The sequence below is a fragment of the Myxine glutinosa genome, chromosome 2 (genome assembly GCF_964187855.1).
Source record: "Myxine glutinosa chromosome 2, kmMyxGlut1.1, whole genome shotgun sequence".
Classification (NCBI taxonomy): domain Eukaryota; kingdom Metazoa; phylum Chordata; class Myxini; order Myxiniformes; family Myxinidae; genus Myxine; species Myxine glutinosa.
Genome location: NC_136262.1, coordinates 33,459,031 through 33,474,199, shown reverse-complemented (window position 1 = coordinate 33,474,199; position 15,169 = coordinate 33,459,031). Strand labels below are relative to the sequence as shown.

Sequence of the window (15,169 nt, the reverse complement as noted above, 5' to 3'; positions counted from 1 at the left end):
GCAGGCAAATCTACCCGTCATTTCAAGGTTGGGTGGTTTTCACCTGCTGAAGTCTTATCTTGGATCAATGGGTAACATCATGGAAGATTCTGGACTACTAGATGTGATCCAGTTGATCTATCCTGGAAGTACGACAGCCAACCACATCATGGATGGAGGATGTTTTGACAAGGCAATCCGTGTTCACCTCCTCATCGATGCAGCCATCTATCAACACATCATGAAACTTGCCTTCACTGAGGAGGAGCGTGGTGACATGAAGACCTTCATGGAGAAGGTGGCTGATGGGAAGATGGGAGCCAGACACTCAGACCCAGTAGTGCCAGTGTTTGAGCAAAGGTTTGAAGAAACCTTCAAACGACTCGCAAAAGGAGGAAGAACACCTGCACTCTGGGTGGAGTACCACCACATGGTAGATGTGATCAAGGTCTTTATCAGAACCGAGCGACTTGCAGACCACAATGGGCATCTGTCCTGCATTGTTACCAAGATGCTTCACATCTTTGCCGCTGCAGGCCATCATCAGTATGCCAAGGGCGCACGGCTGTACTGTCAACTCATGAAGGAACTAGAAACTTTGCCTGCTTACAAAGACACCTTAGAACGTCTCACTGCCCACGGGAACCACGTTGTCCGAGTGACTCTGAACTGAAACTCTGAACCCCAGTGACTATGGATGGACAATAGGTGTGCATGGGTATGAGCCAGTTCCAACACTGGACCCCACGGCTCCTGAGGAGCTATTGCAGTTCACGAGCTGTAATTGTCATGGGAGATTGCAGCAACCGGCGATGCAGCTGCAAGAAGAATGGGGTCACGTGCATCTCGGCCTGTGGAGTCTGTAATGGCATTACATGCAGAAACTGCAGTCATGATGTTGTTGAGTCTGAAGAAGACATAGACAATGACTGTTGAAACTTCTGACATTGTGAATGAGAAATAACTCTTGAGTATTATATATGTATGTGAAATAAAAGCTACTTTGTGTGTAAATGTAAAAGTGAAAATATAAATGTTAACAATCAACTCAGAATCATGAAAAACCCTTATTTGACCCCTCATAAGTTACTTAAGGGCCGATTAAAAAAAATAAAAATTCTCGAAAATAATTTTTCGGTACCCGAATTCAACAGCTTTTTTTCTGGGTTTCCCATGGGAGTTGAACTTCAACATTTTAACACATGTTATTACACACCTTTACAAACATATTGGTGAAGAAATTTTTTGGTAACAATTTAGTTAACAGATTTGTGAAATATCTCATAAAATGCCCTTACTATTTAGGGGCGGGACTCCACTACCAGCTAAAAACTACCAGCAGCAACAAAAATTCCCTCGATGACGTAGCCAGTCACATGAGCAATCAAATCGCCGTTTTTTGGGTGGCAGGGGCCAATCGAGTGATATTTATTCAAAAAAAAGGTCGATTAAATGTTAAGTGAAGCAATATCTATTAATTAAACCAAACATGATTTTCTGTGTCTGTGGCCCTTTAAGGTTAATTTCCTCTGTTCGTAATACCCTCTGTGGGGCCATCCCTAACATTTAGAACAACTGCCGGCTAGTATCCACACTCAACCCGGGCGATGGGGGTGGGTGACGAAAGGAGAGCGCGAGCAAGAAGTTTCACCATTCTTGTGTCTTTGGAGGAAAGCGTTTTGTGTGGCGATCGTGAGGGAGCTTTGACTGCTGGCTCTTTGGGGGGCTGGAGGCTGCACCGTCCTTCCTCAAACGGAGGAGAAAGGAAAGATGGCCGTCTACGTGCTCGCCACCAACCTCGATAGCGAACGCTTTCGGAGAGCGGCATTCGACGTCGTCACCATTTTGCCGAGCCTCCCGCGCGGGTGGTTCCAGGCTTCAACAACTGCCGACCTTCCAAAGGATCAATTTTTGGCCAGCTAAGTGCCAGAGAGGGGCTTTTATTTTCTTACCTTACCCTGTGTTTGTGTCTGTGTGGAGGTACCTCATCGTAGCATCTTACCCCAGATTTATTTTTGTTGTTTTCATTCCGTGCCTTATTTTCTTATAAATCATTCTTACATTTTTGTTGTTGTGTTCTTGGTTGGGTTTTGGGAAAAAAACCCCTTGTGTTCGTGAAGTTAAACGCTTCATGTTTCTTTTGTCCTGCGCGCACAATAACCGCCATAATTGGGAGATAGCCTCGGGAGTTAAAGCTGGTAGGTTCATCTGTCCAAAGCTGGTGATAACTTGCTGCAGACGTGACAATATATTTACCTATTGCTTCAAGAACTATTACTTTATATAATTTTGTGTGATCTTTCCGTCTCTGTCTCACTTTATTTTAAAGAGTTCCTGCTGTCATACCATTGGAACAGCGACACTAAAGCTCCAGGTCCTGCATTGTCTTTTTCCATCCCCAAAAGACAGGCTTTTAAAACAGGCATTTTTGTGATTAAACGGATACAATATTTCGTTCCAAGTAAATTGATTACTAGCTTTCCAACGGTCCAGTTTTTATTATTCTCCAACAGCAGGAACTCTTTCAAATAAAGTGTGACAGACACAGACGCACACACACATACACGCTGCTCCTTTTACTAATAGATGAATGCCAAGTGTGAATCGGAGCAGTATTGTAATGACCGTGCATTGCCCTGTCCTTGTCCCATGCGTTGCCCTGTCCTTGTCCAACGCGTTGCCCTGTCCTTGTCCCACGCGTTGCCCTGTCCTTGTTCCACACGTTGCCCTGTCCTTGTCGCATGCGTAACTGTCGTATTTGTGAAGAATGAATACAACAACAACAACATGCATTTTAAGGCCATTTTCCCTGCTAGAGCAGGGGTTAGCCTTGCGGTCCCCATGACAATCTTCTCCATCTTGCCCTATTTTCTGCATCTCTCCTTGTTAACCCCCTTGCCCGCATTTCTTCTTCCACCATCTTTAGCCAAGTCTTTCTCGGTCTTCCCCATCCTCTACTTCCTTCTACATTCATTTCCATCACTCTTCTCAACCAGTCACTTTCATCCTTCCTCAACACATGACCAAACCATCTCAACCTGTTCCTCTTCACAGCATCAATCACAGGCTCTATTTCCATCATCTTTCGCAATTCATCATTTGTCTTCCTCTCTCTCAACGATACTCCGCACATCCATCGAACCATTCGCATTTCCACCCTTTCCAACCTTCGTTGCTGCTCTACGTTCATTACCCATGTCTCGCTCCCATAAATCATAACACTTCTCACACATGCAGCATACACCTTTCCCTTCAGCATCAACGACACTCCCCTCCTCATCAGCACGCCACTCAGTTCCCGAAACTTCTTCCATGCACATCTCACTCTAGCAACCGTTGCCGAGTCTGATCCACCTTCTCCATTCAGCAATTCTCCGAGGTAGCAAAATGTTTTCACACCTTCCAGCTTCACGCCGTCTCCAAGATCCAACTCAACATTTCCTCCATCTGCAGCTCCCTCTGTGCACACCTTACATTTGAATGTAGCTGCCACACTGGTTAATTACCCTCTCTGACCACTACATTTTTGATGAACCCACTCAGCGCACATTGTACATTGAATGGAGTTCACTCCGACACCCTTCCTGCACACAACACAGGGCCACTTCCCAGTTCTTTCCACCTCACCACATGCCTTACCACTTGCCATCACCTTCGTCTTTCCGATATTCACCTTCAGACCTTTTGTCTCCATACATTCCTTCCACTTGTTCATCTTTTCCTTCAGTCCATCCATACTTTCCGCAATCAACACCAGATCATCTGCATACAACAACTCCCACGGTAAACCCATGTTTGTGAAGAATGAATGTGGAACACATATCAAGAATGAACCACTGTTACACCAATCGTTATTGTAGCAATGTAGCAATCAAAATAGTCAACAATGGCACAGAAGATCGGGTCATAGGCATTCCTGGATGCAACACACTACCAAAGTATCAAAAAGTTTTACGCATGGATACCGCACACGTACAATGCCAAGTTTTAAACATAAACTGACCGGTAGCATCAACACTCATATACTGCTTTAAATTTTGCTTTAGTTCTTTCGCTGTGAATAATCGACGTGCTTTGTAAAGAGCTCCTAGAGGGCCTCCAGGCAGCGTTTTTCTCACTTTTACTTGTTGATATTAATTCCAGGGAAGCAAAGCCGTACTTACCAGAGGAGAGAGTTTCCCCGCTGTTTGAGATTCACAGGGAAAACTCGAAGAAGCACACACCTCCACAGCGACTCTCAAGGCAAGTGAATGAAACGTTTGTCTGATTGCGATGCGGTACCTCACTATACTCTCACCAAAATTGCACTTCTCATCCACCTTTATGTTTGGGACTGTGAGCAGTTGCACCACTCATTTTCTTTAGACCCCATTGCTCAAAGTTATGTTTCTCTACAAATAGACATCGAAACTTATTATCGGTTTGCATTTCATTAACTGGTATTGGCAGGATTGTTCAGAGTTGGTACACTCCTGTTTCGACTAGTCTGGGTTTGCATTCACGGCCACACTATTAAGTGTCATCTTACTCGCTGATTTGAACCTGCATACTCTAATTATAAGTTTCATCAAATGGGGTTCTGGTGGAACAGGTTTGGAGCAGTACCTGTGACAGAGTACGAGAAAGACCTGACTTTCTTTGTTGGTGGTCCCGTTTGGTCACTCGAGTGGTGTCCAACTCCTGACGGTGTTGCTGCCGTTCAGTTTGCTTCAGTGTACTGTACTCGGAGCTGGAGATCAACGCACACCTTGGATGAGTGTCATGTCGAACCCTCTCTGCTGCAGTTGTGGATTCTTGGAGCTCTGCAGAACACCTGCTGGTATTCTCCTGAGGGTGCGGGATAGCAGAATGGTTGGCTTGTGTTTGAGTTCTCGGCTTGATTTTAGGTATGACCGATAACGACACACACTTCAGCTATGTTATTATTTTGGTGGAATGTTGTACTCTGATGTTGTCCTGGTGCAGTTGTTAGCCTCACCTGAGGAGAGGGTATTGCATTTGAGTCTGTTTGTCTGTTTGTCCGCACAGAATAAATATGATTTTCTCTGCAACCGTTGGTCCGATCGACAGGAAATTTTCGCCACAGGTGCAACTCCACCTGTATAATTTTTTAAGACAGTTATGACGTCATAGGTCACGTGGTTCGGCCGCCTTCTTGGAAAACCCGAAAAAATTTGCACCTCCATATCTCTGAAAGCGCTGCATAGAAAAAATTGAGAAATGGCTCATTCTAAAGAACTCTCCATGGGGAATAAAAGATGTTAATGATGATGTCATAGGTGCCTCCATTATGATGTCATAATTGGACAAGTACCAAACTTCATCCGATCAAGATGAAATTTCTTGAGCGTCATGTTGGCATAAATTGGCGGAGAGAAAAAATAAAGATGACGTGATCGGTCACGTGGTTCTGCCGCCATATTTGTTTTAACACAAAAGCCTTAAAAACCACTGAAAATACATCCTGGCGAGTGTTTGCAATCTCTGATTGCTCTTTTTCTTGTTTTCTGTCTTGTCATCTTGCAGTTCTGATCAAGAACCCAGCCTCGCTTATGGCCTTGCTCTTGACTATGGCTGCATATGGGACATGAAGTGGTGTCCCAGTGGTGCATGGCAGGTGGCTAGCTCCTCTTCACAGGTAATTAACTGCAATTTTAAGGTCTTCACATTCATCCTCACCATATCTAATGGCTCATAAACCGAAACACGGATATGACGTCAGGGATTGCCATTAGCTATATAGCATGAGGAATGGTCTTGGATTCTTGTAGGAAGGGCAAATGTCTCGACTGGGCCTCCTCGCAGCTGGGTTTTCCGATGGGAAGATTCGGATTTTCTTCCTACCACACCCAGATTCCCTACCTCTGGCTTCCAGTAATCCATCAGGTAAGCTCTGCATGAATCCACCAGTCACCTTTACAGTATCTATCGGTAGTATTCTTTGCTGCCGTGGATAAAAACGTAACATTATTATCTATTGCCATAATCATTATTCTCTCACTCCAGAAGTGGCACCTGTGGAACCGAGAATATTCAAGGTAAAGATTTTTCATATTTGCCAAATTTTTCAAACTTTATACTTTTCCAGCCCACCAGGTGCTCATGTTGTTAGCTTGCCTATCTTTATATATGTATGGTGTGTGGAGGGGTAAGGAGGTGGAAGGCAAATTGTGAAAAGGGAAAGAAGGGAGGATGGCAGAAGAGAGGAAGCAGTTGAGTTGGGATTGTGGGAGGATTGGGATTGGAGAGAAGTGGGGAAAGAGGATTGGAGAGGAGTAAGAGAAGGGAAGGGATGACACATATTTGGGATGGCATGGTACAAAATATATTGATACCTGGTTGTCCACTTTTATTTCTACCTCCAGCAAGGAATCATTCCTGAAATAAAAATTCCCCGCAGACTGGTTTAGTTAATAGCTATAGTTAGAATATGAATGTTGTTAAAGTTTTGTTAATCTTTTAAAGCAACCAATAGACTCCATTATCCTAGAAAATGTCCTTACTTTGTTCCAGGTGGGGGAGAGAGCGTCCACATATTGCATGATGTATTTGTCAACACAGTAACTCCACTCCCTCCCAGTCCCCACACTCCGTAATGTGCCTTAATGCTGGGCCAACCACCTACCCACTTACCTGTGATGTGAATGGCCCCAAAGGATCTAAATATGGGAAGAAGGAAGGAACACTGCTCGTATTGTGATAAATTATGCTACAATGTGCACTGTGCAGGTTAAGCGGTTCGTGACACTGGAAGTGGGTGCGATATTCAACAAGGAGGACGCAAGCTGTGGGCAGTGTTTCTCACTTGACTGGATGCCTCATAAGGGGCACACTCACCTTGCGGCAGGTTTTTATGATGGTAATTAGGCAGGGTGAGGTTCCTCTCATCCTAATTATCCTTCATTTGCCGACTTTGTTTTGGCCTAGCTGCCCCATAAACAGTAATACTAGTACAGTTCTCCAGCTCGTTTACTCTCTGCTAACTAATTCTCTACTTTGTAGTTTATACCGCCTTTCCAATAGGTTAGAGATTTTGTGAGATGGCTGTTTCCTGCTTTTAAGAATAGATTAATATAGAAGTGGAAATTGTTTGCACTGAGTGACATGAAAATGTGTTCAAGCATTTTAAACTTAGACACATGGCAATCTCAACGATGTTAACCTGAGGCAACACACATGCGGATCGGATCATATGTCTTGGGGATGATGGTGTACAGAAACACACGTGTGTTATCACTGTACGGAACTAATTAAATGTGGATTGCAAAATATACCGATAAAGTACAGGAAAGCACTACAAATGAACACTGTAGTTAATTGAATGCAGAGATTAATGAGGTCCGGAAATGCTCACTCGAATGTCCGTTTTATCCAAGCTTGCATGTCGTCCTCCGTGCAGTGACTATTGAAGTTCGTTTTGGGAAACATTGAAGTTTGTCTGCTTTTGAAATTGCCTTCAAATAACGAAGTAGCAAGCAACGTTTTATGTTAAATTGTGGATTCTGAAGTACAGTACAGTAGTTGCGAACCGAGTAGACCTTCCCTACACATGCTAGCCAAGTGTGATGCTTGCTGCTCACTATGGCGCGACTAGCAACAGTATGCGTACAATACGAGCATTTTTTGTGTGATCTGGGACTGTAATCTCTCTAAAAAAGGTCAATATAGTTGCTGTTTTGGAAAGACCACAAGAGTTGCACTCAACACATACGGGATCCCTAGTTTAAATATTTCCATAGCAATTCTGTTTAGTTAGGTTACCTATCCCCTCGTATCAGTGGACAGGGAAATGTGGGTGTGTGTATAGCAGGTGAATCCCATTTGTAATTCTTCCCTGTCTAAATTCCCTCTCTTCTTCAATCCCTTCTAATCTCTCTCACATTCCCTCGTAACCCCTCTCCTTCCCCATACCTTCCCACAGCGCAACCATGCACATAAAGCAACATGCATTATAAAACACAAATTATGTAAGCATTATTTTACATTACAAATCAAAGCCATTCAAGCCCAAGCCCAATCAATGAGGAGAAAACTACATGGCCGGGCCCTGTGTGGCTGAGCGGAAGCTACATGGCCAACCCTCCGAGCAGCTATGCAGAAGGAAAGGACCGGGTGCATTCCAATGAGAGAGCAACATGCAAAGGTCAAAGAGGGCTGGCATGACCTATGCTCCCGAAGCCACACCTCACCACTGGTTGAAGTTGTACCACACTGGTTCACTACAATCAGACTAGTCGATGTCCCACCTAGGTTCTGCCCAGCCATACCTATTTGATAGATAAGAGTGGGCGTCGAGAGCATGATTCCATATATCTGGAAATTAAATCACTGGGAAGGTAACACGAGAAATGGGCGCGGGGGCCCTACCAGATTTAGTCGCTTCTGATGGTGTCCGTGGTTGCTTAGCAACCAGTTGTATTGCAGAATTATCTGCGGCTTATCTGCTTCAGTGTCAAAGGCCAGGAAGCGGGTCCGAGAGGCTACTCGTGACCCGGACAGCAAACCCATAACAAAATATTCGCATGTTGTTAAATCCACACTTCTCTGGTTTGCACAAAAATTGATGTAGCGTGAAATTTCCACTTCTCCAGTAATTGTGGAGTGAATTGAGAGGTGGTTATGCGAGAGGCTAGGTAGGTGCTTTGTTAAATGTAGGCAATGGTATTGTATGGTAATCGATGGTATGGTCATAAGCAAATACGTAGTCATGGGGGGAAAGCAATGGCACCTTAATGGTGCTGAATGGTTTTCCGTGGTAGTTATGTATGGCACATGATATATGTTTGTTATGTGTTTATGAATTGTGAATGGTACTTTTTGTTTATGGGGGCAATTGAACCCACAGGCATTCTTCTTGTAGGTTCTGTAGCCATTTGGGAGCTGACCTCTAGCTCATGCCTGCTTCGCACTGGGACTATTGACTCGTGCACCATCTTCCCTTACCAGTTGTTCATTGCTCACAACCGAGTCGTTTCCTCGATCGTTTGGTCACCTACCAACCGGTACCATTCATCTTGTATTTTACAATCTTGCTTAATCCCCCTGTTAACGTTTATGTTATTTTCTCATGCACTTGTATATTTCCTAATACCGCATCACCACCACTCAAACATTAATTCAATATGCTTCATACCCCACCATTCATTTGTGCATTTCCACTTCCTGGACTGAACAGGAAATTATATTGCAGTTTTCAGAACAGGAAATATTTATATCCATTACATACTCAACTTATGGTGCAGATACTTCCTGGCGACCTCCAGCCATGACCGATACATCAAGTTTTGGGACATTCGGCGTGTCCCAGATCCTGTCTCGGTGAGCCAGCGATACAAGTCGACAGAGATTGCCTGGCCCTTGCAGTATTGCGGAACTATTGCCGCTCAAGAATGCTTCTCCAAACGGTTAGTTTTGGCTCAGACGTCCACTGAATCATTGTCGTATGGCAACCGGTGTATTCTACAGTTGTGCTTCCCTCGCGTGGTGCAGGTTCCTCCAGAACGGAATGCTTTACGCGGACTTTGGCTTCCTGGGTTTCAAACCACACCTTGTACCTGCAGAGAGCTCCTCAGTTTGGGTTTGTGCTTCTCTTTGCTCATGTTGCAGGTGGATGTACATATAGATCTTACAGTTTCTGTTAAAATAGGTTTAATAAAGAAATGAGGTTTTCCATAACGTTTTCCTTATAACCCGGAATCAGCGTGCAAACCCAGTCTATAAAAGTGTTTACACCTTTGATGAGTGAAAAAGGTTCGATTTTGTCGACTAGTGTTATCAGCGGTTACTGTGATTGTACAGAAACCACAATACGAAGGATTTAATGCATGCTTATTGTGCACAACCATCCTTAGCAGAGCCTTCAGTAACACAGGAATCCCAATGATCACTTCCAACAGACGGTGTCGGTGTGCAACTGGACGAACATACTGTACATGGGAGATGGAGCGGGCAGTGTGGTTGGCACCATGCTGCCAAATTGCTGGAAAGAACAGAGCCTGTACCAGCACTACATCTTCGTAAGCTGCATCACATATCTTTTTCTTTACTTCTTCATCTATTAGAAAATGAACAATAAAAGAGCAGAACTCTCAATATTGTTGCCCTATTTTTTGATAGATGGATCCTACCCAGACTTGGGTTCGGCTGTAACTGGGCATCATCTTGTTGGGCCTTGTCCTGATCCTTCAAGTAATATATTGTGTCGCATGCTCCAGGCCACGACCATGCACAAGGTGGCTTCATATGACGATGCTTAGTTTAGCGTCTGTGAGAAAAGCGTACCCGTTTGGATTTGCAATGTAAGCCACAGGCAGAGGAGAGTTAAAGGTGAGAGGTCCTCCACAGTACCTCCACCAGGTTTGAATTGGCCTGCCTAGAGTGCACAAAGGTTTGCATAAACAGCAAGCCGCGTAGCTGGTTCGTCCACGTGAGACTCGTGTTCTGACGGACGCCGAGAATCCGAGAGTGTCATCACTTCCGTGGGAGAATCCCTCTCATCACAAAGGCAATGCGATCCCAGCAACTTCGCCAGCATCTCTTCTCCTTGATCTGTTACCTTTGTGTCTCAGTGGTCCATCTCTCCTCTCCATGCACCTTTATCGGTTTGCTACAGGCACTCACCCTGCCTCACAAATAGCCCCATTCACACAGCTGCCCAAGGTCTCCAAAGCCTCGACCCACCTGGGTTAGCTTTTACTTGCTTTGCAAGCCTTTGCTTGTTGATAACTGCTGTGTGTCTATACGATGAGCTGTGTTACATTCTGGCTGTTCCTTGTATTATTTTTCAATACACATTCTCGACTCGTTATTTAACTAACATTCTAAATACTAAACGATTTTAAGACAAAAAATAACCCCGTGGGTGACTGACTTATTTATTACGTGAGGTTATTTCCTCACGGCTTCTGAGAATATTTTTGAAATATATTACCTGAATTTGAGGCGAAATCCCCTTTTTCAACTTCTTACAGGGGGTGGATCCGGATGGGGAGCACAACCCCATGAGAACTTACTTTCCTGAAGCATTGTACCAAATGTGGTCCATATTGGTCAGGTAGTTTGTGAGATGTTTTTGTCGAATGTTAACGTACGTACACATGGTAGGCCAGACATTGGGACCCACTCTGAGGTTATTTCAGAGAAATATCCTAACAATAATCGTGCGTGTTATAAATTATAAGTTCTGTCACAACAATACACAACAAGACATCATTTTGTGCGCCGTCCCTCAGATGGACGTTAACCTGGGCGTCCGGTCTGCCAGTATTAGTTGGCGGACGTCAAAGATCTCACAGTATCTTTCGCAACGAGAAGGTGGGTTTTCCACGACACCCTGGACAAATTACAAATTCCTGCTCTAACCTACAGGGGGTACTGCTGTTCAGTTAGGTTACTTTTTTGACATCGAGTGCACAGCTGTGCCCCAGCAATTGATGGCACCTGTAGCCCTATACTGCACATGGAAGAGGATGATCCATTCCACTCAATCAAATACAATACAGGGATTGTCATGCATCATGTCCGTGACATTCCCCCCTCAGAAAAGGGCTCGTTGACTTAATCCTGGCCCAAACTACCATAATTACTTGGATGCTTTACGTGATTGTGGTCTGGAGTCACTTGAGAAGAGACGTGAGCAACTCTGCAGTTCTTTCGCGAGATTGCTTCCACATTCCAAACTTCACCACTTGTTACCTGCAGACAGATCTCACAGTGGATATTTGCTACGAAACTCAAAACAACTAACCGAGTTGAAATGCAAAACCACAAGATTCAATAATAGCCCAATGGCATCCCTCATCCATTTAAAGAACAAATTGCAGTGTTTGCTGAACTTTGATGCGGTGTGAATCTTCAAATTACTGCCAATTGTTTTTTCTTGATGGTGTTCCTTTATTTTTATTCTACATTGGCGTTCCCTTTATTGTCATTTTTTGTATCCGTTTACATTTTATTGTATTTTATATTTTATAATTTATTGTCACCTTATTGCATTATTATATTTTACTTGTTAAATTAATCAACTGTAAAACTTACCTCAATTCGATCTTCGGCCACGACGGAAGTAGAATTGAAATAAACCGTTATTATTTATTAGGTTTACTCTCCATGAAATGGAGAGTAACCTATTATTACTGCTAGAGTTTTTCTTATTATTCTTCCGCCCTATTTTGCACCTCCGAAAATTTCATAATTAATGTTCTCAGTAACCGCTGGTAAGATTGACAGGAAATTTTCATCAAATGATCGTCTCGGCTCATAGAATTTTTTAATGCTAATTATGACGTCATAGGTCACGTGGTATGATATCTTGTTTTACAAGATGGCGCCCATACCACGTGACCTATATAACCATCTAAAGGTGGTTATATAGGTCACGTGGTATCGGCGCCATCTTGTAAAACACATTCAACTTTGCCCCTCTGTATCTCCGAAACTGCTCAATGGAAAAATTTGAGGAATGGCTCATTCTAAAGAACTCTTCAATGGGAATAAAAGACATGTGTATCGAGTATATTAAAAATGCTAACGTTAAGAGGTTAGAATTCGTCAAACAAAAAATTTTCTCCCCCAAAACTGGGATTTTTTTCCCAGATGCTTAGTTAAAAAAAACTCAGAATGCAAAAAATTTCGAAGTCATACGTCACATGGTTCGGCCGCCATCTTGTTTTTCGTGAAAAACCACAAAAACCCATTTTACTCCGGAACGGTTTAACGGATCGAGCCCAAACTTAGCATGCGTATTCGCATACCCATGACGAACAAAAAAGCCTTCGAGCTCGATGTCATCCGACACATGGTTTCAGAGTTATGACATTTTTAAGCTCAAGCTAGAAATGGTATCACCTCCATAATTTGTGAAGATATCGAGTGGAAATTTTACACAAATGTTCCTCATGGGGGGATGTTTCAATGTTACTTGAGACGTTTTGATGAGTCACATGGTTTGGCCACAATAAATAATGGAAGGTAAATTTTTAAAAGCTTGTAACTTGAATCACTGCATTTATCGACCTGAATTTTTAATGCAATGTAGCTCTCACCAATCGGAAGAAGTGTGCAAAATTTCAAGATGATTGGATGTACAGTCTCGAAGCTATGTCTTTTTTGTTGAAAGAAGAAGAAACGCACTATTTTATCCTTCCAGGACGTGATCACAATAACGCGATCTCCCGCGGTCATTTGAACCTCAAATAAAATTCCAATTGCAGATTTGTCAATAGATGAGATATATTAACAAACGAATGAAACAGATTTGGTCAAAATCTGACTTTTTTTCACTTGATCGCATTCGACACAAAGTTGTGAGCAACTAAAGAAGAAGAAACCTCGTTTGGCTTCTCAGATAAAATAAATAATTCTGTCTCTGCGATTTCAGGTTATTTTTCTTTTAAAAATCGCTTTTTCGCAATCAGTGCATGGATTGGATTGACATGTGTGGATGTGTGTGTGGGTGTGGGGTGGGGGAGATGTGTGTGTGAGTGTGTGTGTGGGGGGGGGGGGGATGTGTGAGTGTGTGTGGGGGGAGGGATGTGTATGTGTGTGTGGGGGGGGGGGGGGTTGGTGTATGCGTGTGTGTGTGTGTGTTAGGGATGGGGGGTGTGTGTGTGTGTGTGTGTGTGTGTGTGTGTCTCGAGCGGGGTGGATATGTGTGTATGTGGGGGGGGGGGGGGAGTTGGGAGTTGGGGTGTGCGTGTGAGGAGGGGGGGGAGGGGGTTGGACGTGTGTGTGTGGAGGAGGGGGGTTGGATGTGTATGTGTGTGTGTGTGTATGTGTGGAGGGGTGTGGGGGGAGGGGGATTGTGTGTGTGTGTGAAGGGGGGGATGTGCGTGTGTGTGTGTGGGGATGTGTGTGTGTGTGGGGATGTGTGTGTGGGGAGATGTGTGTGGGGGGATGTGTGTGTGTGGGGGGGGGGGGGGGGTGGATATGTGTGTGTATGAGGAGGGGTTGGGGTGTGCATGTGGAGGAGAGGGGGTTGGATGTGTGTGTGTGTGTGTGTGTGTGTGTGTGTGTATGCGTGGAGGGGTGTGTGTGTATGTGTGGAGGGGTGTTTGTATGTGTGGAGGGGTGTGTGTGTATGTGTCTGTGTTGGGGGTGGGGGGATGTGTGCGTGTGTTTTGTGTGTGTGCGCGTGTGTGTGTAGGGGGGATGTGTGTGTGGGGGGCGGGGGGGGGAGGGATGTGTGTGTGTGTGTGTGGGGGGGTATGTATGTGGGGATGTGTGTGTGAGGATGTGCGTGAGGGGATGTGGGTGTGGGCGGAGGGGGGGGGGGTGGATATGTGTGTGTGTGGGGAGGGGTTAGGGTGTGCATGTGGAGGAGGGGGGGGGGGTTGGATGTGTGGAGGGGTGTGTGTGTGTATGTGTGGAGGGGTGTGTGTATGTGTGGAGGGGTGTGCATGTGTGTGTATGTGTCTGTTGGGGGTGGGGGGATGTGTGCGTGTGTTTTGTGTGTGTATGTGTGTGTGTGTAGGGGGGATGTGTGTGTGTGGGGGGGGAGGGATGTGTGCGTGTTTGTGTGTGTGGGGGGGGGGGCGTTGGTGTGTGTGTGTGTGTTTGGAGGGGTGTGGGTGGGGGTAGGGGGGATGTGTGTGTGGGGGGGGGGGGATGTGTGTGTGTGTGGGGGGGGGGGGATGTGTGTGGGGGGATGTGGGTGTGGGGGGGGGGGGTGGATGTGTGTGTGTGGGGAGGGGTTAGGGTGTGCATGTGGAGGAGGGGGGGGGGGGTTGGATGTGTGTATATGTGTGGAGGGGTGTGTGTGTGTGTGTGTGTATGTGTGGAGGGGTGTGTGTGTCTGTGTTGGGGGTGGGGGGATGTGTGCATGTGTTTTGTGTGTGTGTGTGTGTGTGTGTGTCGGGGGGATGTGTGTGTGTGTGGGGGGGGGAGGGATGTGTGTGTGTTTGTGTGTGTGGGGGGGGGGGTTGGTGTGTGTGTGTGTGTTTGGAGGGGTGTGCGTGTGGGGGGAGGGGTGGGGGTAGGGGGGGATGTGTGTGTGTGTGTGTGTGTCGGGGTTGTATCCAAGTGGGTTGTGTCAAAGCATGTCCAATGAAAGTGGGGTTGTATCAAAAGTGGGGTTATATCAAAAGTGGGGTTGTATCAAAAGTGGGGTTGTATCAAAAGTGGGGTTGTATCAAAAGTGGGGTTGTATCAAAAGTGGGGTTGTATCAAAAGTGGGGTTGTATCAAAAGTGGGG

At 45.1% G+C, this 15,169-nt stretch overlaps 1 protein-coding gene and 1 long non-coding RNA gene across 8 annotated transcripts in view; one reads left to right on the top strand and one right to left on the bottom strand.

The window, feature by feature from the left end:
- LOC137422652 (uncharacterized) overlaps window positions 1-15,169 on the bottom strand; it is a 1,758,619-nt gene that overhangs the window by 1,190,479 nt on the left and 552,971 nt on the right. The window lies entirely within an intron of this gene.
- Window positions 1-15,169, top strand: part of GTF3C2 (general transcription factor IIIC subunit 2) — a 44,407-nt gene that overhangs the window by 27,897 nt on the left and 1,341 nt on the right. For 4 of the 7 annotated variants that reach the window (XM_078773122.1, XM_068108406.2, XM_068108409.2 and 1 more), the window contains exons 8-17: window positions 4,123-4,221; window positions 4,571-4,798; window positions 5,506-5,617; window positions 5,751-5,865; window positions 5,986-6,017; window positions 6,709-6,838; window positions 8,840-8,981; window positions 9,222-9,383; window positions 9,469-9,556; window positions 9,876-9,995. In XM_078773122.1, coding sequence (XP_078629248.1) covers window positions 4,123-4,221; window positions 4,571-4,798; window positions 5,506-5,617; window positions 5,751-5,865; window positions 5,986-6,017; window positions 6,709-6,838; window positions 8,840-8,981; window positions 9,222-9,383; window positions 9,469-9,556; window positions 9,876-9,995 — 1,228 coding nt within the window. Of the gene's footprint in view, window positions 1-4,122; window positions 4,222-4,570; window positions 4,799-5,505; window positions 5,618-5,750; window positions 5,866-5,985; window positions 6,018-6,708; window positions 6,839-8,839; window positions 8,982-9,221; window positions 9,384-9,468; window positions 9,586-9,875; window positions 9,996-15,169 lie in introns of all 7 variants that reach the window. The other 3 variants (XM_078773123.1, XM_068108405.2, XM_068108408.2) reach the window with 1 other exon arrangement.